The sequence below is a fragment of the Lethenteron reissneri genome, unplaced genomic scaffold, assembly GCF_015708825.2.
Source record: "Lethenteron reissneri isolate LAM-NWPU_2019-01 unplaced genomic scaffold, ASM1570882v1 scaffold_1639, whole genome shotgun sequence".
Taxonomy (NCBI): domain Eukaryota; kingdom Metazoa; phylum Chordata; class Hyperoartia; order Petromyzontiformes; family Petromyzontidae; genus Lethenteron; species Lethenteron reissneri.
Genome location: NW_026891376.1, coordinates 828,128 through 847,664, shown reverse-complemented (window position 1 = coordinate 847,664; position 19,537 = coordinate 828,128). Strand labels below are relative to the sequence as shown.

The following is a 19,537-nucleotide window of genomic DNA, read 5'->3' as shown; positions in this document are numbered from 1 at the left end:
CGAGCGCGCCGGGTGGCTAAAGCACAGCAAGTTGGTACGGTAGGGGGCCACAGGTGGTGCATCAGCCAGTCATCTCGGTCATCTCGGTCAGTCGACCCGTGGCACCTGCTGGGCCTGCCCCCGTGACCTCCTGCCAGCGGGCGTTCGACACTTCACGTGGCCTCAAGGTGCACTTGGCCTGGCACAAGCGTCGTGGTGGACGTCACCGGCCACTTAGTGGCGAATGGCGGTTGTTGTTGTATAGGTGTGTGTGTGTGTAGGTGTGTACGTGTGTAGAGGTGTGTGCGTGTAGGTGGGTGGGGAGCGGTAGTGTAGCAGTTAGCGCGCTGCGCTATGAACCTGGCGACCCGGGTTCGATTCCCGCTCACGGCTAACACCAGTGACGATTATCTGAACCGGTCCTGGGCCTCCCTTAGGTCGACTCAGCCTTAAATGAGTACCTGGTGCGGTGTGTAAACATCGCCACTGGGGAGACAAAGGCGGTCGGGCGTGGTGCTGGCCACCCACCCTCTCGTGTACCGTTCCGGCCTTCATAGGTGCTCGCTAACAGCACTTGCCCCTACAGTCTGTTAAGGCTATACGGGGGATCTTTGTCTTTGTGTGTAGGTGTGTGCGAGTGTATAGAGGTGTGTTGTGTGTAGGTGTGTGTGAGTGTATAGAGGTGTGTGTATAAAGGTGTGTGTGTAGGTGTGTGTAAGTGTCTAGAGGTGTGTGTGTAGGTGTGTGTGAGTGTATAGAAGTGTGTGTGTGTAGGTGTGTGTGAGTGTATAGAGGTGTGTGTGTGTAAGTGTATATAGGTGTGTGTGAGGTCCTGGGGGAGGGAAAATCTCTCAGCCAGGAAAACATCATGGCACAAAGTGGGGATAACCCTGCTGAGGCTGCGGTGCCTCAAATATTGGAGGTCACCCCCTGTGAGTGGCTGGCTGAGGTGCCATCTGTTGAGGAAGTACTGAAGGCGATCCGGAGTCTGAGACCAGGAAAGGCACCGGGCAGAGATGATCTCCCAAGCGAAATGCTGAGGGAGGGTGGCGCTTGTGCACAGACTGCCCTATATGACATCATAACAACAGTCTGGACCGCTGGACGGGTACCGCAGGATTGGAAGGATGCCTTGCTCGGCACGCTGAGGAGAGGCTTGCAGAACCCCAATGCGGTTTCAGGAAAGGGCGGTCCTGTACAGATGCCATATTTTCTGTCTGTCTGCTACAGCAGAGGTGTAGGGAATTCCAACAAGACCTTCATCTCTGCTTTATTGACCTGGTCAAGGCCTATGATACCATCAGTAGGCCTGGGCTCTGGGTTGTTCTTCGTGCTTTCGGAGTCCCTGACCCTCTGCTCACGATCATTAAGGACCTTCATGATGGTGAGCGGGCCCGGGTAAAACTACGTGGCCGGGAATCAGAGCCTTCCCCTGTACACCTTGTGGTGCGACAGGGATGTCCTCAGGCTCCCACATTATTTAACATCTATTTCGACTGCGTAGTTCGTGAAGCCTTCAATAGCTGTACCGGGGGAATTTCCATTTGGTACAGATATAATGGGAGGCTGATCGACCACGTTATGTATGCCGATGATTTGGTAATAGCTGCTCATTCAGAAGAGGAGTTGGAGACGCTGCTGCTGAAACTGGAGCGTGCCACTAAGAGGTGGGGCCTTACCATCAGCCCCACCAAAACTAAGCACCTGCCTGGGTATTTTGTACCATCAGACACTCCACCCCCACAACTCCCAATCGGTGATGGGGCAGTTGTGGAGAGAGTGGAGAGTTTCCCATACCTGGGCAGTGTGCTTATGACCGGCTCCAGTTTATCAGCAGAGGTCTCACTCCGAATCAGTCGAGCGGCATTATCTTTTCATCGGTTGCGTAACGCTGTGTGGAAGCTACCTCCGCACGAAGCTTCAGGTCTTCTCGGCCACGGTCATTCCCTCCCTACTCTACGCTTGCGAAACGTGGACCCCCCTAATGGAGCAACTTCGTCGGTTGGAAACATTTAGGCTGGCCTGCCTACGATCCATCCTGGGTTTAACCAGGCTGGATTGTGTAAGGAGCTCACAAATCCTTGAAAGATCTGGGCAAAGTCCCATCGGTGAGCTCCTCCGGCAGGCAAGGCTGCGTTGGCTGGGTCATGTAGCACGCATGCCCAGCTACCGCATGCCTAAAATCGAGGGGGCTAAACGGGCGCGGCGCGGGCTAGAGAAGAGATGGAGTGATGTGGTACAGGAGGACGTGGAGCTGAGTGGACTTGCCGATGACTGGTACCAGCAGTGTCAAGATCGGCCTCAGTGGAGGAGGCTCGTGAAGGACGCTACTGGGCAGTTGGAGGCAGTCGCCCTCCAACAACAACGGAGGGCTGAGGAGCGACGTTCACAACAACGAGCGGAGCGCCGGGTGGCTAAAGCACAGCAAGTTGGTACGGTAGGGGGCCACAGGTGGTGCATCAGCCAGTCATCTCGGTCATCTCGGTCAGTCGACCCGTGGCACCTGCTGGGCCTGCCCCGTGACCTCCTGCCAGCGGGCGTTCGACACTTCACGTGGCCTCAAGGTGCACTTGGCCTGGCACAAGCGTCGTGGTGACGTCACCGCCACTTAGTGGCGAATGGCGGTTGTTGTTGTATAGGTGTGTGTGTGTAGGTGTGTACGTGTGTAGAGGTGTGTGCGTGTAGGTGTGTGGGGAGCGGTAGTGTAGCAGTTAGCGCGCTGCGCTATGAACCTGGCGACCCGGGTTCGATTCCCACTCACGGCTAACACCAGTGACGATTATCTGAACCGGTCCTGGGCCTCCCCTAGGTCGACTCAGCCTTAAATGAGTACCTGGTGCGGTGTGTAAACATCGCCACTGGGGAGACAAAGGCGGTCGGGCGTGGTGCTGGCCACCCACCCCCTCGTGTACCGTTCCGGCCTTCATAGGTGCTCGCTAACAGCACTTGCCTCTACAGTCTGTTAAGGCTATACGGGGGATTTTTGTCTTTGTAAGTGTGTAGGTGTGTGTGAGTGTATAGAGGTGTATAGAGGTGTGTGTAAGTGTACGGAGGTGTACGGGTGAGTAACCCTGGCAGCGCAACGCTGCTGGCGTCTCGTGCTGCCGCCTGTACCGCGCCTTGTCCACCAGAGGGCATCGCCTACCCACGGGTTGTGTGGCGTCAGGGTGAGAAGTGGAGGGTGGGGGAGGGGTCCGGGGGTGGGGGGGGGGCTGCTGCTGCAGCGCTCAGCAAGGGGTCGTGCTTGGTGCACCACTGCCAATTCTTTATTGCATCGATCTATCTCATTCTTTGTCTCTGCTTCTATTTCTTTGCGCCCGAGTATGCACCGCTACTTGTGGTACCCTATCTGTACTCATTGGAGAGCCACGTCCAAACCACTAAATCTTCTTGTTTCTTGTGTGAAGCCCTCTCCAATATTTTATTTTATTTCTGCAAAAGGGCTGCTGCCATGACTGTGGGATGGTTGTCACGATTGACTTCAAATGTCGCGGTTCGATCTCCCAGCCTGGCCTTGAAAACATTGACCAGGATTCTTACAATTCCCTGTTTTGTCCACCCACAGTCCATCGGTGGGTCGCGTGCAGTGGGCTAAATGGCGAGTACTCCCACCTCTTTCAAGACGAATGGTCAGTGTGGAAAAGTTGGCCAAAACATACCCACAGGATCGGCACTCTAGACCTCCCTCTAGTGGAGGTTCTTTCACCAGCAGTTGCATGAGCAAGTAATTACAGGGCTGCAGCATTAACCTCACGTGTACAACAATCATCTGGTTTACGTGCATTTCAGAACTCCTTGATCCAGACCCCAACATCCCAGTGCTGCAGGCTCAGTGCTCTGCATCAGTGTTACCATTGCGCCGTTGCTCCTCTGCAACCCCGTGCCACCCGTTGCCGCGTGTGACGTCGCTGCGCCCTGTGCACCGCACGTGTCCCCAGCCCCTGCCGCTGCTCCGCCGGGACACCGGCTTGATGCTGACGATGTCTCAGGAGCAGGCCGCCTGCCTCCTGGCCAACGCCTTCTTCTGCACGTTCCCCCGGAGCAACGCCACCGGGACCCGGAGCGAGGACTCTGCCTGCCCCGACATCAACGTCAACAGGTGCAGCAGCAGCAGCCCATCACTGTGGATTACACACCGTACACCGTGTGTCATGCAGTACACACACACAGATGCCATGCTCTCTCTAAATGCAAAGCACACACCACCTGTAGTTGCGGGCACGAGTCTGCAGGGGGTGCCACCGTGAGTTAGAGAGAGAACCGGGACCGTTGAGAGGCCGAGTTCCCCCCCCCCCCCGATCCCGAGGGGTTGGGGGGTTATTCCAGAGCCACCTTGAAGGTTCCAGAAAGGGGGCGGTACCGGGGGTGGAGAGTCCCCAAGGTGGGTATAAAAGACGGACCCCAGGACGGCCCGAGGCAGTGCTCTGAAGACGAAGACTGAAGACCGGCTAGGCTAGGACCCTGGGACCCCGGGACCCTGGGACCCTGGGACCCCGGGACCCGACGTCCTTTTAAGGGGCGGGGCCGAGCACGGACCAGTGGTTGAGACCCGCACCTTGGCTGGGTCGGGTCAGCATAGCCTCCCCGAGGCCACCCTTAGTCGGAGGACTCAGAGCCCGTAGCCCCAGTGATAGGGCACGTTAGCCCGGAGGCCATACCTCCCCAAGTAGTGGGAGTAAAAGGGGCTTCTGTTATAAGATTTAAATAAACCGTGTTGCCTCTAAGCTACGTCTCCAGTCTCCGTGGGAACCCACTACATATACACAAGAAATGCTGTTCTACACATAACGGCCATGCCACGTTTCAGTTCAAAGTAACGCTGCAGTACGTGCACAGGCTATGCTCCTTTACACATACTCTGTATTATACGGCACACACTTTCATGGTGCTGTCTTCACGGTATATGATGCGTTACACGTAGGCCATGCTGTATTATAAACTCCGTTCAAAGTATCAGTTTATACGTAGCCAATGCCACTGTACAAAGACAAAGATCCCCCCTCATAGCCTTAACAAATTTTTGAGGCAAGTGGTGTTAGTGAGGACCTACAGAGGACGGGCACAGTACACAGGGGAGTGGGTAGCCAACACCACGCATTTGTCTCCCTCGTGGTGATGTGTACCCACTGTATCAGGTACTCATTTGAGGTTGAGTCGATCAAGGGGAGGCCCAGGACCGGTTCAGATATTTCCCACTGTTATACCGGTAGGAACAACAGATTCCACACTGCCCACCAGGGATTATTTGTCTGTCGTGCATGAGGAGGGGAGGGTGGGGGTGGGAGGGGTGGGGCTGGGTGGAGATGGGAGGGTGGGGAGGGGCTGAGGGAGGGGAGGGTGGGGAGGGGCTGGGGGAGGAGGGGAGGGGCTGGGTGGGGGGTGGGGCTGGGTGGGGAGGGGCTGGTCACCCCGTGATGCCCTTATAAAACTCAACGTTTAACCTACACACTACACTATACACGACACGATACACTACACTTATACAAGTGTAGTGAGTTCTCAGGGAGACAGACGACGTAGTTGAGGCACACTCTTTTATTTAACCAAAAGGCGGTAACAATACTTGAAGGGGTAATGGCCCCTTCACCCGTACTCAATGGGAAACACCCCTAGCACTATCCCCTGACTTCTCCTATTCCCAGTCCTCCGCTATGAGTGCTAGGGGAGGCTATCTGATCCGGCCCTGGTCAAGCACGGATCCCGGCACCCAGCTAACCAGGCCGTGCTCTTACAAGAGCAGCGGTCCTGGAGCTCTTGGGGCCGAGCCACTTGCCCTGCTCGGCCCTGACAAGGACAGCGAGCCAGGGGAGTTCCAGGGCCTATTCTGCCGGTCTTCAGTCTTCTCTGGTAAGCGTCTAACACACTGGCCTCGAGCCCTCTGGCTCCCCGCCTTTTATAAGAATCCTCTCCGAGGGGTGGGGCTATGGGGGATCACAACGCCCCCATGCCCCCCCAGGGTTAACCGATGCGGACGTGGATGTAGACACCCGTGTGTGGGTCCAGACACCCTTGTGTTTGTCCGCCTTTCTTCCCGTAACAACCCCTAAATTTGTATTTAGTGTTGAAAAACTGGCAGGATTTTACGTACTTTGTGCTTATATGCTCAGTTATTTTGTGACTTCCTTACATTTTTACACTTTGCACTCATTTTCTTTTGTTTGTTGTTGTAACTTGCTGACCCTGTGCCTCGACTGCATATCTGTGAAAGAAGAGCTTCATAGCTTATCGGATTCCTCTTCATCCAGTCTAAATAATTTATTCTGATTTTGGAAACTAATGCAGGATAAAACGGGGGGGGGGGGGTAGAACACACTCCACATTCTACACGGAGAAAGTGGCCCAAGTTTGGGCATTAAACCCAGGTCCCTCTGTGAGTTCCAGCCCTGCCGCCTGCAAACGAACACATGTACAGTTCAAACCCCACGTGTACATTCGGTTATATACGGATGTATTTTTATAATTGGTTTCTGGGTGAGGACAAATAATGAAGCAGCCATATCTTTGCCATGTAGCCTTTCATCCAGTGTGATATCTTAAGACTAATGCCCATTTTGTAACCAGACCCACGATGGGCAAAGGTATGCTGCGTTACTGCAGCATCGTTATTAACCTGGTTAATCTATCTCTGCACGATGGTGGGGGGGGAGTGCGATCTCTGCTGTAGCAGGAAGTTGGAACGGTGTCGTGCGCATCTTTTTACAGAGCGGAGCCGGCGCTGCCCCCATCCTCCGCGCTCACCCAGGCCTCTAAATGGCTGACGGTTGTTGTGGAGGAAGAGGAGACTCTGGTGGAGGAGCTGTTGGTGCAGGAGGAGGAGACCCTGGTGGAGGAGCTGGTGGTGCAGGAGGAGGAGACCCTGGTGGAGGAGCTGTTGGTGCAGGAGGAGGAGACCCTGGTGGAGGAGCTGTTGGTGCAGGAGGAGGAGACCCTGGTGGAAGAACTGGTGGTGCAGGAGGAGGAGACCCTGGTGGAGGAGCTGGTGGTGCAGGAGGAGGAGACCCTGGTGGAGGAGCTGGTGGTGCAGGAGGAGGAGACCCTGGTGGAGGAGCTGTTGGTGCAGGAGGAGGAGACCCTGGTGGAGGAGCTGTTGGTGCAGGAGGAGGAGACCCTGGTGGAGGAGCTGGTGGTGCAGGAGGAGGAGATCCTGGTGGAGGAGCTGGTGGTGCAGGAGGAGGAGACCCTGGTGGAAGAGCTGGTGGTGCAGGAGGAGGAGACCCTGGTGGAAGAGCTGGTGGTGCAGGAGGAGGAGACTCCGGTGGAGGAGCTGTTGGTGCAGGAGGAGACCCTGGTGGAGGAGCTGGTGGTGCAGGAGGAGGAGACCCTGGTGGAGGAGCTGGTGGTGCAGGAGGAGGAGACCCTGGTGTAGGAGCTGGTGGTGCAGGAGGAGGAGACCCTGGTGGAGGAGCTGGTGGTGCAGGAGGAGGAGACCCTGGTGGAGGAGCTGGTGGTGCAGGAGGAGGAGACCCTGGTGGAGGAGCTGGTGGTGCAGGAGGAGGAGACCCTGGTGGAGGAGCTGGTGGTGCAGGAGGAGGAGACCCTGGTGGAGGAGCTGGTGGTGCAGGAAGAAGAGATGAGGGGGGGACAGAGGAGGTATGGACGAAGGAGCAGGAGGAGGAGATGGTGGTGCAGATGGAGGAGACATTGGTGGAGAAGGAGATGACAAGGAAAGAGGATCAGGTGATGGTGATGCAGGAGGAGAAGAGGAAGCGAGGGAGTCTGGCCCGCATAGGGAGAACCATCCGTTCACTCCTCCGACGCATGCTGCTGTGTGGTGGCCGGTCCACCACACAGTAGAGGTGGTGGTGGTGGTCACGGATCGTTGTGAACCACAACCACTACCACCATACCCACCACACACACCCTGCACCCATTCACCCCCCTGTGATACCCACCACCCAACGCACACCACACACACATTGCACCCACCCACCCCATGATCCCACCCCCACCACATTCCACACAAAGGGTTAGGGGTTTAGAGGGTTAGGGATTTATAAAGTTAAGGGTTTAGAGGTTTTGGGTTATTTCAGGGATAAGGGGTTTAGAGGTTTAGGGATTTCGAGGGTTATAGGGTTTAGGGGTTGAGGGGATTCGAGAGTTAGGGGTTTAGAGGGTTGGGGTTTAGAGGGTTAGGTGTTTAGAGGATAAGTCTATTTGGGGTAAAGGGTTTTAGAGGGTTAGGGTTTTCAGGGTAAAGGGGTTTAAGGGTAAAGGAGTTTAGAGGTTAAAGGGGTTTAGAGGGTTAGGAGTTTATAGGGTTTTGGGTTTACAGTGAGGGAGAAAAGTATTTGATCCCCTGCTGATTTTGTACGTTTGCCCACTGACATAGAAATGATCAGTCTATAATTTTAATGGTAGGTTTATTTGAACAGTGAAAGACAGAATAACAACAAAATCCAGAAAAACGCACGTCAAAAATGTTATAACTTGATTTGCATTTTAATGAGGGAAATAAGTATTTGACCCCCTCTCAATCAGAAAGATTTCTGGCTCCCAGGTGTCTTTTATACAGGTAACGAGCTGAGATTAGGAGCACACTCTTAAAGGGAGCGCTCCTAATCTCGGCTTGTTACCTGTATAAAAGACACCTGTTCACAGAAGAGTTTTAGAAGGTTATGGGTTTAGAGGTTTTGATGTTTAGGGGATTAGGGGTTTATAAGGTGAGGGGTTTAGTGGGTTACGGTTTTACAGGTTTAGGGGTTTCGACGGTTTGGGGTTTATAAGGTTAAGGGTTTAGGCAGTTAAGAGTGTTGGGGGTTTATGGGTTGCCGTTTTATAGGGTGAGGTGTTTAGACGGTTGGGGTCTTAAGGGGAAAGTCCTTCAGAGGATTTGGTGTTTAGAGGGTTAGAGTTTAGAACGTTTTGAGTTTAGAGGGTTTAGAGAGTTACGTGTTTAGAGGTTTATGGGTTTTAGAGGGTTAGGGGTTTAGAGAGTTACGTGTTTAGAGGTTTTTTCTTTCGATTGTTGGATGTTGAATGGTTTAGATGGTTAGTAGTTGAGGTTATAAGGGTATGTGTTTAGGGGTTTAGAGGTATCGGGGTTTCAAGGGTTAGTGATTTACAGTGTTACAGGTTTAGTGGTTTGAGAGTTGAGGGTTTAACACGTAGACTTTCACAACTAATATTGCATTTTAGGGGCATAGGTGTTTTAAGGGTTAGGTGTCGAGAGGGTTCGTTCTTTAGAGGGTTGGGGTTTAAATGTGTTGGGATTAGGTTACAGATTTAGGGTTTTAGAACGTTAGGGGTTTGAGGGTTAGGGTTTTAGAGGTTGAGGATTTAGGAGGTTATGAGTTCAGAGGGTTAGGGGTCTAGAGGGTTAGTTCTTTAGAGGGTAGTGGTTTAGATTGGTTGGTATTTAGAATGTTAAGGATTTAGGGTTTTAGAAGGTTAGGGTTTCAAGGTTTAGAGGGTTAGGGATTCAGAGGGTTTCGAAGTTTTGGTTTTTAATGGCTTAGACGGTTAGGGTTAAAAGAATAAGGGGTTTAGAGAGTGAGGGTTTTGGTGGGTTAGGGTTTTAAGGGTAAAGGGGTTGAGGGTTAGGGGTATAGGAATTTAGAGGGTTAGGGGTTGAGATGGTTAGTGTTTTGGTGGTTTAGAGTTTAAGCTTTTAGAGGGCGAGGGGTTTAAAGATTAGGGTTGTAAGGGTAAATGGGTTGAGAGGGTTAGCGGTTTAGATGGTTATGGATTTAGATAGTTAGGGGTTTAGAGGGTTTTAATTGTTCGAGGTTTAGTGGTTAAGGTCTCTGTGCGAGTCCAACATGTTTGTATGAGTCTATGGTAAGATAAAAAGAGTTCAGTTTAATTTGTATATTTCGAAACAATTTGTTTACCTTTCCTGTGATGTTTTTGTATCGTATTTTTGTTGTTATTTTCTGACCCACAAGATTGGACGTCTGTGAAAACAGATCGTTATAGCTCATCAGATGCATCCAGTATAAATAAATATTCAAATTCTAATTCTATTGACCTCTGTGCGAATCTATAGATTTCTGTGTGAGTTTTTGGGCCTTTGAGTGTATGGATCTCTGTGTGAGGCTATGGGTCTCTGTGAGTATGGGGTCTCTGTGTGAGTCTGAGTGTCTGTAGGAATGTATGGGTCTCTGTTGGGGTCTATGGGTTTCTGGGTATGGTTGTTTGTGCGAGTCTTACATGCACAAATTTAACTTAAAATGGCCATTGAGGGTTGCGGAATCCAAGTTGAATATTAAGTTCCCTGCAGTGCAAGCCAGCTCTCTAGTCGTGTCAAACAGCCCCTTTAATTCTTTATAATAATAAAATAGACTTAGTCCAGGAAATCCACACTGAGTCACAGTCAGGTCCTGAATTGTTTTTTTACATTTCCGACGAATGAATGATGAGTTCTTACACAAGTGGAGGGGGGGAATTCGAGAGACTTGCACCGTTGTTTCAACTGCCATAGAAACAAACTGGTGACCTTAGGATCATCGCAAATCCAGTGTGCTAACCATTACACTGTGGCAAATCACCCACACGCTCACTCACCGAGCTACACACATTCACTCAGGACCGCAGCTCACAACACTTCTCTTTCTGCTTCTTCTCTTTTACTGACCCCATGCATAAAACATCAAGGTGCCTTACAATGGGGGGGGGGGGGGGGGGTAAGAAGTGGCTAAGTTAAAATTCGAGATGCTTTCTTAAAAGATAAATATTTTTAGGGGGGACCTGAAGGCCCAAACTGAACTAGACTCCCTGACCAACTTTGACAAAGAGTTCCAAAGTCCAATGGCCACCAAAGCAAAATCCCGGTCGCCCATGGACCACTTTGAGCTTTCTTCTCGCGATACAGAGATCTAAATCAGCGATTCTGATGATGCAATTTACATGAAAGTGACGCTTCACAGTGGACGTTATAATTCCCGCTGATGGCATTACTACTATAATAGCCCAGAAATGTGTGTAATGCACGTGACGTCACTCCACATACCCCCTCCCCCGTCATTAATAATAAAATAATCATGAACGGGTGGATTTTTACACTCACGCGGAAGGCCGAGTGGAAAGATAGTTTTTTCGCAAAGTTGCTTCAAATATGACGTTTCTTTACAGAAAGTAAAAAATAAATATACGCAGCAGTGCTACATCCGTACGTGACGTCACTGCAAAAGAGACACCCCCCCCTCATTCATAATCATGAGCGGGTGGATTTTTACATTCCCGCAGGTTGATTGGAAATAATTTGTTTTACGCAAATTAACTTTAAATTTGACGTTTCTTTATTGAAATGTAATCAAATCAATATTTCTACGCAGCAACAAAGTGTATTTGGTGTCTTTATTTATTTCTTCAGCACTTGAAACAAAAGGTAAGTCTAATTTTTGCTTCTAAATTATTATAAAAGTAGCCTATAGCCCGTCCAAGGACGGGTGTATTGCAGTTAATCTGAAATATTCAATCGAAAATAAAGACCCGCTCATGATTATTAATGAGGGGGTGGGGCCAGGGTCCACATGAGTGACATCATCATTCCATGATCATTGATGAAGGGGGGGAGCTCCATGTGGAGTGACGGAATCCGCTCATGATTATTGATCAGGGGGGGGAACTCCATGTGGAATGACATCATCCACTCTTGATTATTAATGAGGGGGTGGGTGGCGTGGTCCACATCAGTGACGTCATCCGCTCATGATTATTAATTAGGGTGTTTGTGTCCCGCGCGTGACGTCACTCCACATGCCGCACCCCCGTCATTAAGGTAGAGCAGAATTATTATTTGTTGCAAATTCGCTTTAAGTTTCACGTTTCTTTATTTAAAATGAATCTAATAAATAATTCTACGCGGCAACAAATTGGATTTGGGGTCTATATTTTTTCCTAAGATAAGTCTAATTTATGCTTCTACATTTTGGTTACATAGACATTTCTCGGTGATTTTCCAGATATTGTATTGCAATCCAATTTATTTGCACCCCAGCGACCGAAAGCAGAAAATAATAAAGTATCAGAGCAGTGAATTAGAACAAATTGAAGGTCAGCTATATACAGTGCTACAGTGAAATGCAGTGAAGTGTTTTATGACATAATTTCGTGCAAGATTCACTGCCATTCAATTAACACAAAATACAATTATACTCTGCTAATTTTTTTCGTAAATATTACAGCTTCCGTCCTAGGATGGGCAAAGAAGCTAGTTTGATAAGAGTAGGCCAATGTGTGTTGCTGTCACGGTTCAAATTTTCCAAATTCACAAATGACCGACAAATTCCTCAATTGGCATTCCACAAAGCAACATCACAACATGTAGCTACTGCAGACTACTGTATGTGCTGTACTGCGCCTTCGTGATAGCCTTGCGCTGTAAGCCTTGCGATTTTACACCTCCCCCTTTTATATCGTTTAGAAAATACGTTGTCACTTCATTATCAACACCACCGCTACCCGACTAGCATTGCCTCAACCCACACTCATGTCGCTGACAGCATCGTCTGCCCTTTCTCGTAACTGTCGCCTCTCAACCTTCACCTCCACCTAACCCTGTACACAAACTACTTTGCATCGCGCATAAAGAAATGTTCTGTACTATGGAGTACAATATAGTAATTACGCATGATATTTTAGTGATTTTATTTTCATAATGTACTGCTAATAATGTTTTAACGTTTACTGCCGAAACTAGTATTGAGTGTAGTATTTTTAGTAATTGAATGTAATGTTGCGGATACGTCTAGGATGAAGATGCACGCATTAACACGGCTTCAGCATTGTTTAGTCCTCGTGGCAAAATTGCGTTGATTTACGTCGTTTCGGTATTCGTTGTCGCACATTTAAGAAAAGCATCCCCGACATAAACCGGGGTATTACTGTCAACTAAATTATTATTATTCAAGACTTACCACCTCACGTGTAGGTCGTCGCGATCGCATGCTAGAAGCTTGCACATTTGCCTGTTTCTCATTACGAACGTGTCCCAAGGCCTTGTTCAGATCACCTTGAGTGTGGGCCAAGGCAACTGCGTGCACGGACAGTGACCCACACTCGGCGCGGAGACGTGCCACCACCCCACGCACCTCGCGGCTGTACAGGTACATGTGGCGCACACTCACATTCACCTCCACCTGTCAGGAGGACAGAAACAAGAGTTAGGGACAAGGACATTTTTATTATTGTTACACTTCCTGACCCAGAAAATCCTAAGTCTCAAGAATATTTTTAACGAGGGTCATGCCATTTTTTTGGCAGCAGGAGGGGATGATGATTACATGTGTCATCCGAATTCAGTAATTTTGCAAGTAATTTCCAGCATTGGGATAGATGAGCAATACATGTTCAATTGGAAGGGGTTTTTTATTTTATGGGAGGAAATACATGTGTAGTGAGTCCAACTGAGTTGCAGAAGTTCTTCTTCAGAGGCAACACAGTGCATCGCACGCCGTGCTCTGCTAGAGCCGGCATCACTCTGCAACACACACGATGCTGTCTGGCACCATACAGTTACATCCCCAATGTCACTCACTACACATGTGTAGAGTAGTATGACGACATGACATCATGAGCGCTGTGAGGCGCAATGACGTCATGTCACGGGAAATACTTAAGGGGGACCCCGTGGCGAAAGCGGGGTCGTTGTGGGAGCCCGGGATGGTGAGCGTCTTAAGGTCTCTCCTGCTCGTGACCGGACGGTGTTGGCTGACCCCCCGTCCGGGTTCTACGAGTAGGAGAGCCGAAGATACAGCCAGGGGTAGGGCTCAGAGAAGTCTGCAAGAGCCGGTTAAGATTACGTGGGGTGCTGCTCTCCTCGGTCGGGTGGTGTTGGATAAGCCCCCATCCCAACTCGAGTGAGAGGCCAAGAGATAGCCCAGGCTAGGAATAGATAGAGCCTGACGTCCGCGTCAAGGACTGAGTGTAGGGACACCTACCTCTGGTGTGTTGTGTTACCTCTGTGTTAATAAACTGGCGCAAGCCCTTACTAAGAGTTCAGTCTACGAGTCGTCCATGTACAGCAGGTGGAGAACATACACACTCCTCAATTAAGCCCACAAATCAACTATGCATCATAACGCTGGCCGTGGAAACCTAAGTTTATGAATAAAATAATTGACGTGGCTCAGCGGTAGTGCATTTGCCACTTGTTGCAGAGGTTTGCGGTTCTATTCCGACAGGCCGTCCTGGTTAATACTAAGATGTACGAGCCGTAAAATAAACGCCATCGGCTTCACAGGGGACATCGAATATCCCGTTTAACATGTAGGCTTTCACGACGAATATCATCCATAAGAGGTTTGTTTTGTTAGATCGTGTAAATATATGTGTCGTTAAAATCCACCACCACCCGACACAGCCAACTAGTAAGGGTTGTAATGTAAACAGAACATGCCAATTTGTCACTAGTACAGCACACTGGTGTGTTGGAGAGCCAAGCCACAACATTTACAATCTGAGTACGATGTTTTGCCAGTATTACAACTAGCTTCATCAGGCGACAGACAGATTTGTGGAGAAGTCCACCTGTTTTGTTCCTTATATAGAGGCGTAGATGTGGTGACCACACTTCACGCTCTTGCGTAAAGTGGAGGGGGGGCGATTAATGAGTCAACGCACATTATGCATGTGCATTATACGAGCCCTTTAATCTTGTCCTTCCAGTCCATTGTGTGTATTAAAATAGCCGTATCAATGACAATACTATATTCTATCAAAAAAAATAAAATATATATTTTGAAACAATCTTTTTTATATGTTATGTTTCGGCTTGGGTCTAATTGTCAACGCTCAACTTACGTAGGCTGTAATTGACCACGGTCCCTTACATTATGGCAAGCCTCGGGGCCACTTCCTGGAGTTGTGGAGTTCTGCCATTACTCATACGGTACATTTCATTAAAGCGTGTTTAAAAAAAAGTATTTTAAAATATTACTTATTCAAAAGAAGTTTTAGCATCTGTATTATTAGTGCTGTTACCAATACCTCAATGAAGCCCTCATATATTGCTCATACATGTGCAATAATACAGGTCGACGACAAGCGACTGTGTTCATTCAGACGCTGTCTCCCCGACAGACCTGTTCTTCACCTGAGGACGGCTGCTTGCGTTGTGGCCAAAACGTCGTGAAAATTGTATTTTATTATGTTTTATTTTTATTATTTTATTATTTCCCTTCTACGTGACTTTACCGAAAGAACCAAAAAAGAAGCGACTGTGTCTCCGTCTGTTTATTTCTTCGTTATATGGACAGCTCGCGTTCCGCTCTCTCGGACGTTCCGCGGCGCGTCGCGTGAGCTGGCGTCCCGCTTCCCCGCTCCCGCGCACCGCTGGCAGACGGCGCGCTGGGAGCCGTCTCCGCGTCGCCACGTGGCCGATGGCTCACGGAGACCCGCGACGTGGTCCAGCTTCCAGCTCTCACCAACTGACCTCGAGCCCCTTCCGGCTCTCCATTATATCCCCTTCCCGCGTCACCCAGACTCTGCCCTTCACCACACCCCTTGAGAACTTTCCAGATAATACCACCCCCTAGCGCCCGCGGGCTCCACCCTTGAACCCTTCCCCCGATGGCTCGTGTCGCCTGGATGGGTTAGGGGCTGGGGCGGCGAAGCCCCAGCCTACGCTCGCATTACACATGTAAGAATTAAAGCTGTTGGGAATGCATCCCCATATATACAATTGTCTAATGAACTCCTTTATGCGCCGATTTGATTAGTGGCCACTTCTCCAGCATACACATTTTGAGCGCTAAGCAAGGTCTGCCTGTACAATAATTTTCACTATTATTATTCAAGCACACAAATACCTCTCTAGACGTGGGCAGCATGGCTCGACCTCTGGTCTTGCTCCGTGAATTGCCGGCATTCTCGCAGACGCCCCATGCCTCACTGCATGCAGCTAAAGACATGGCTGTACTCTCCAATTGCTGTCAAATGAGAAGAGAGTTTAAGACACCATGAAGCACTTTTCTTGACACTGCAACACCACCACACCATCTTGACTAGTTTTACCGTGTCAATGACCACATATGCCAATGCAATTTATATACAGTGAGGGAACAAAGTATTTGATCCCCTGCTGATTTTGTATGTTTGCCCACTGACAAAGAAATGATCAGTCTATAATTTTAATGGTAGGTTTATTTGAACAGTGAGAGACAGAATAACAACAACAAAATCCAGAAAAAACGCATGTCAAAAATTTTATAAATTGATTTGCATTTCAATGAGGGAAATAAGTATTTGACCCCCTCTCAATCAGAAAGATTTCTGGATCCCAGGTGTCTTTTATATAGGTAACAAGCTGAGATTAGGAGCACACTCTTAAAGGGAGTGCTCCTAATCTGAGCTTGTTACCTGTATAAAAGACACCTGTTCACAGAAGCAATCAATCAATCAGATTCCAAACTCTCCACCATGGCCAAGACCAAAGAGCTCTCCAAGAATGTCAGGGACAAGATTGTAGACCTACACAAGGCTGGAATGGGCTACAAGTCCATCGCCAAGCAGCTTGGTGAGAAGGTGACAACAGTTGGTGCGATTATTCGCAAATGTAAGAAACACAAAAGAACTGTCAATCTCCCTCGGCCTGGGGCTCCATGCAAATCTCACCTCGTGGAGTTGCAATGATCATGAGAACGGTGAGGAATCCGCCCAGAAATACACGGGAGAATCTTGTCAATTATCTCAAGGCAACTGGGACCATAGACACCAAGAAAACAGTTGGTAACACAGTACGCCGTAAAGGACTGAAATCCTGCAGCGCCCGCAAGATCCCTCTGCTCAAGAAAGCACATATACATGCCCGTCTGAAGTTTGTCAATGATTCAGAGGACAACTGGGTGAAAGTGTTGTGGTCAGATGAGACCAAAATGGAGCTCTTTGGCATCAACTCAACTCCTGTGTTTGGAGGAGGAGGAATGCTGCCTATGACCCCAAGAACACCATCCCCACCGTCAAACATGGAGGTGGAAACATTATGCTTTGGGGGTGTTTTTCTGCTAAGGGGACAGGACAACTTCACCGCATCAAAGGGACGATGGACGGGGCCATGTACCGTCAAATCTTGGGTGAAAACCTCCTTCCCTCAGCCAGGGCATTGAAAATGGGTCGTGGATGGGTATTCCAGCATGACAATGACCCAAAACACACGGCCAAGGTAACAAAGGAGTGGCTCAAGAAGAAGCACATTCAGGTCCTGGAGTGGCCTAGTCAGTCTCCAGACCTTAATCCAATAGAAAATCTGTGGAGGGAGCTGAAGGTTCGAGTTGCCAAACGTCAGCCTCGAAACCTTAATGACTTGGAGAAGATCTGCAAAGAGGAGTGGGACAAAATCCCTCCTGAGATGTGTGCAAACCTGGTGGTCAACTACAAGAAACGTCTGACCTCTGTGATTGCCAACAAGGGTTTTGCCACCAAGTACTAAGTCATGTTTTTCAGAGGGGTCAAATACTTATTTCTCTCGTTGAAATGCAAATCAATTTATAAAATTTTTGACATGCGTTTTTTCTGGATTTTGTTGTTGTTATTCTGTCTCTCACTGTTCAAATAAACCTACCATAAAATTATAGACTGATCATTTCTTTGTCAGTGGGCAAACGTACAAAATCAGCAGGGGATCAAATACTTTTTTCCCTCACTGTATGTAAAACTGCTCAATTATTTACAACTAGCCTTTAGCCCGTCCAAGGACGGGTGTATTGCAGTTAATCTGAAACTTGCAAGCAAAAAGCAGACCGCGACGTGATATTCATTGCATTAATGCGTGTGCAATTTGTAAGGGCGCAGTGACACAGACCTATTTCATTTTAAGGTTATAATCCCTTGTTCATCATGACGTCCTTTTTACTTTGATGTCTCAATAGCATTACGGAGATTGCTTGACTTGAGGGTTTTGCCTTTGTAGTGAGGTTTGTAAGTTAACGCTGAGGAGGGGGGAGGAGGCACCTCGGCCCCCCATGTGGAGTGACGTCAGCCGCTAATTATTATGAATGGGGGGAGGTGTCCATTTGGAGGACGTCACCTTATGATTATTAATTAGGGGGGCTGTTCGATGTGGAGTGAGTGAGCCAGAGGTGTGGACTCGAGTCATGTGACTTGGACTCGAGTCAGACTCGAGTCATGAATTTGATGACTTCAGACTCGACTCGACAAAATGTACAAAGACTTGCAACTCGACTTGGACTTTAACATCAATGACTCGTGACTTCACTTGGACTTGCGCCTTTTGACTCGAGAAGACTTGCTACTTCCCATGAAAACTGGGGGAAAAAATGTTCACACGGCCGCGCCGCTCTCAGTTTATCTGCATTTGTGAAAAAAATGTGCACCACCTGTATGCATGCAGAGAGCACGCGCGCTGCCTGCACGACATCCAATCACTGTAGTCCCACGTTGTTTTGATTGGACAGCATCTAAGCAGGCACATTGCAAGACAACCAATGAAGCGCAACAAGCAACAACGCGCCAGTTGGCAAAATGATACCGAAGATAGTTTCGTTTGGCTATAAAAATTACGATGTAGTCGACAAAAAACGAGTTGCAATTTGCAAAACATGCGGGTCGAAGATTACAGACGGTGCTGCCACAACGTCTAACTTTGTTCGACACCTGAAGTTGCACAAAGAAAGGTAAGTTTTGAACGAATGCTAAGCACCTTATCGGATGTACCGTAACTTACTAGCTGCTGCATATTTACTGTATCAACGAGACAGTAAACGCACGTCTCCCTTGCTGGTTAATGCTTATGTAATAACAGCCATAGAGGGTTCACGTGGGGATTGGCTTGCCGGTCCTGCTCGTAGCCAATAAGGGTTGAGATTGGGACCATGGCCCATGCGTCATCACGACAGGTCATCGGAAGTGATTGGCCTAGCCATTCGGGCCCCAGCGAATGGGGAGCCGGATGAGGGGCGTGGTCCCGGGATTGACAGGGAACCATCGAGAATGGTGAGAGCTGTCCATACATGATTGGCTGGGGGAACCACGTGACGAGGGTCTTAAGAGCGAGCGAGAGGGAACGATCGGGGGCAGACTGAAAATAACAGAAGCAGGGTCACGTGCGGACGGAGCCTCGGGTTGCCACGTGCGCGAAGGGAACTTCGTGTGGAGTCTGTCCTCTCTCTCCGTTGTCTGCCAGCAACGGAGAGTGAGTGGGAGAAGTGTATGGTGGAGTGGAAATAAAAGGACTGATTCCGAAGCCGTCTCCTGGAAGATTATTACATTGGTGTCAGAAGTCATTCTGCGACTGTTTGGACGATCGTCAAGATGTCTAAGCACCTCAGAAAAAAGAACCTGCCCGTGCCTCTGTCGGAGGAAGAGGTCGAGACGGATGAAGATGAGCTATTGGGAGCTACAGCCCTGGTGCCGCCGGCTGACGGCGCCCGCCTCGACGCCTCTCAGCGTCGACCGGGAGAGGACGCGACCACCGCAGGACTGAGAGACGAATGGCGGCTGATGGCGGAGCAGATTGAGTCGTTGCGCGCGATTCTGCTCAGCCTGGTGACCGCGGTGGCATCCTCACCAGCCGTGGGTCGCCAGATCGCTGATCAGTTAGACGCCGCGGGAAAGGGTCCTGCTATGGAAGCAGGACCCGCCATTGCTCCTGCCACACGGA

At 49.5% G+C, this 19,537-nt stretch overlaps 1 protein-coding gene across 7 annotated transcripts; it reads right to left on the bottom strand.

Moving 5' to 3' along the window:
• Window positions 1–638: 638 nt before the first annotated feature.
• On the bottom strand, window positions 639–18,739 carry LOC133338998 (uncharacterized). Of its 7 annotated transcripts, XM_061547137.1 has the most exons (5): window positions 16,534–17,234; window positions 15,729–15,848; window positions 12,837–13,058; window positions 6,718–7,063; window positions 6,267–6,369 (listed from the first exon to the last, which is right to left on the bottom strand). In XM_061547137.1, the coding sequence occupies exons 2-5, from the start codon at window positions 15,828–15,830 to the stop codon at window positions 6,332–6,334; spliced, it is 708 nt and encodes a 235-aa protein (XP_061403121.1). In that variant the 5' UTR covers window positions 15,831–15,848; window positions 16,534–17,234; the 3' UTR covers window positions 6,267–6,331. The 7 variants fall into 7 exon arrangements, 1 of the variants encoding a protein (XP_061403121.1); XR_009754650.1 differs by lacking the exons at window positions 6,267–6,369; window positions 6,718–7,063 and adding an exon at window positions 639–4,100 and having other exon boundaries at window positions 16,534–17,049; XR_009754654.1 differs by lacking the exon at window positions 6,267–6,369 and having other exon boundaries at window positions 7,047–7,099; window positions 16,534–17,049.
• Between the last annotated feature and the right edge of the window lie 798 nt (window positions 18,740–19,537).

What these genes read in the sequence shown, in the direction of transcription:
- LOC133338998 (XM_061547137.1), bottom strand. Translation starts at nt 15,830, where the DNA reads ATGTCTTTAGCTGCATGCAGTGAGGCATGGGGCGTCTGCGAGAATGCC. An exon ending in GACGACCTACACGTGAGGTG is followed by an intron (nt 7,064 to 12,836) that starts GTAAGTCTTGAA and finishes CTGCACCAACAG; the next exon opens with CTCCTCCACCAGGGTCTCCT. An exon ending in TCAGCCATTTAGAGGCCTGG is followed by an intron (nt 6,370 to 6,717) that starts GTGAGCGCGGAG and finishes GTTCGTTTGCAG; the next exon opens with GCGGCAGGGCTGGAACTCAC.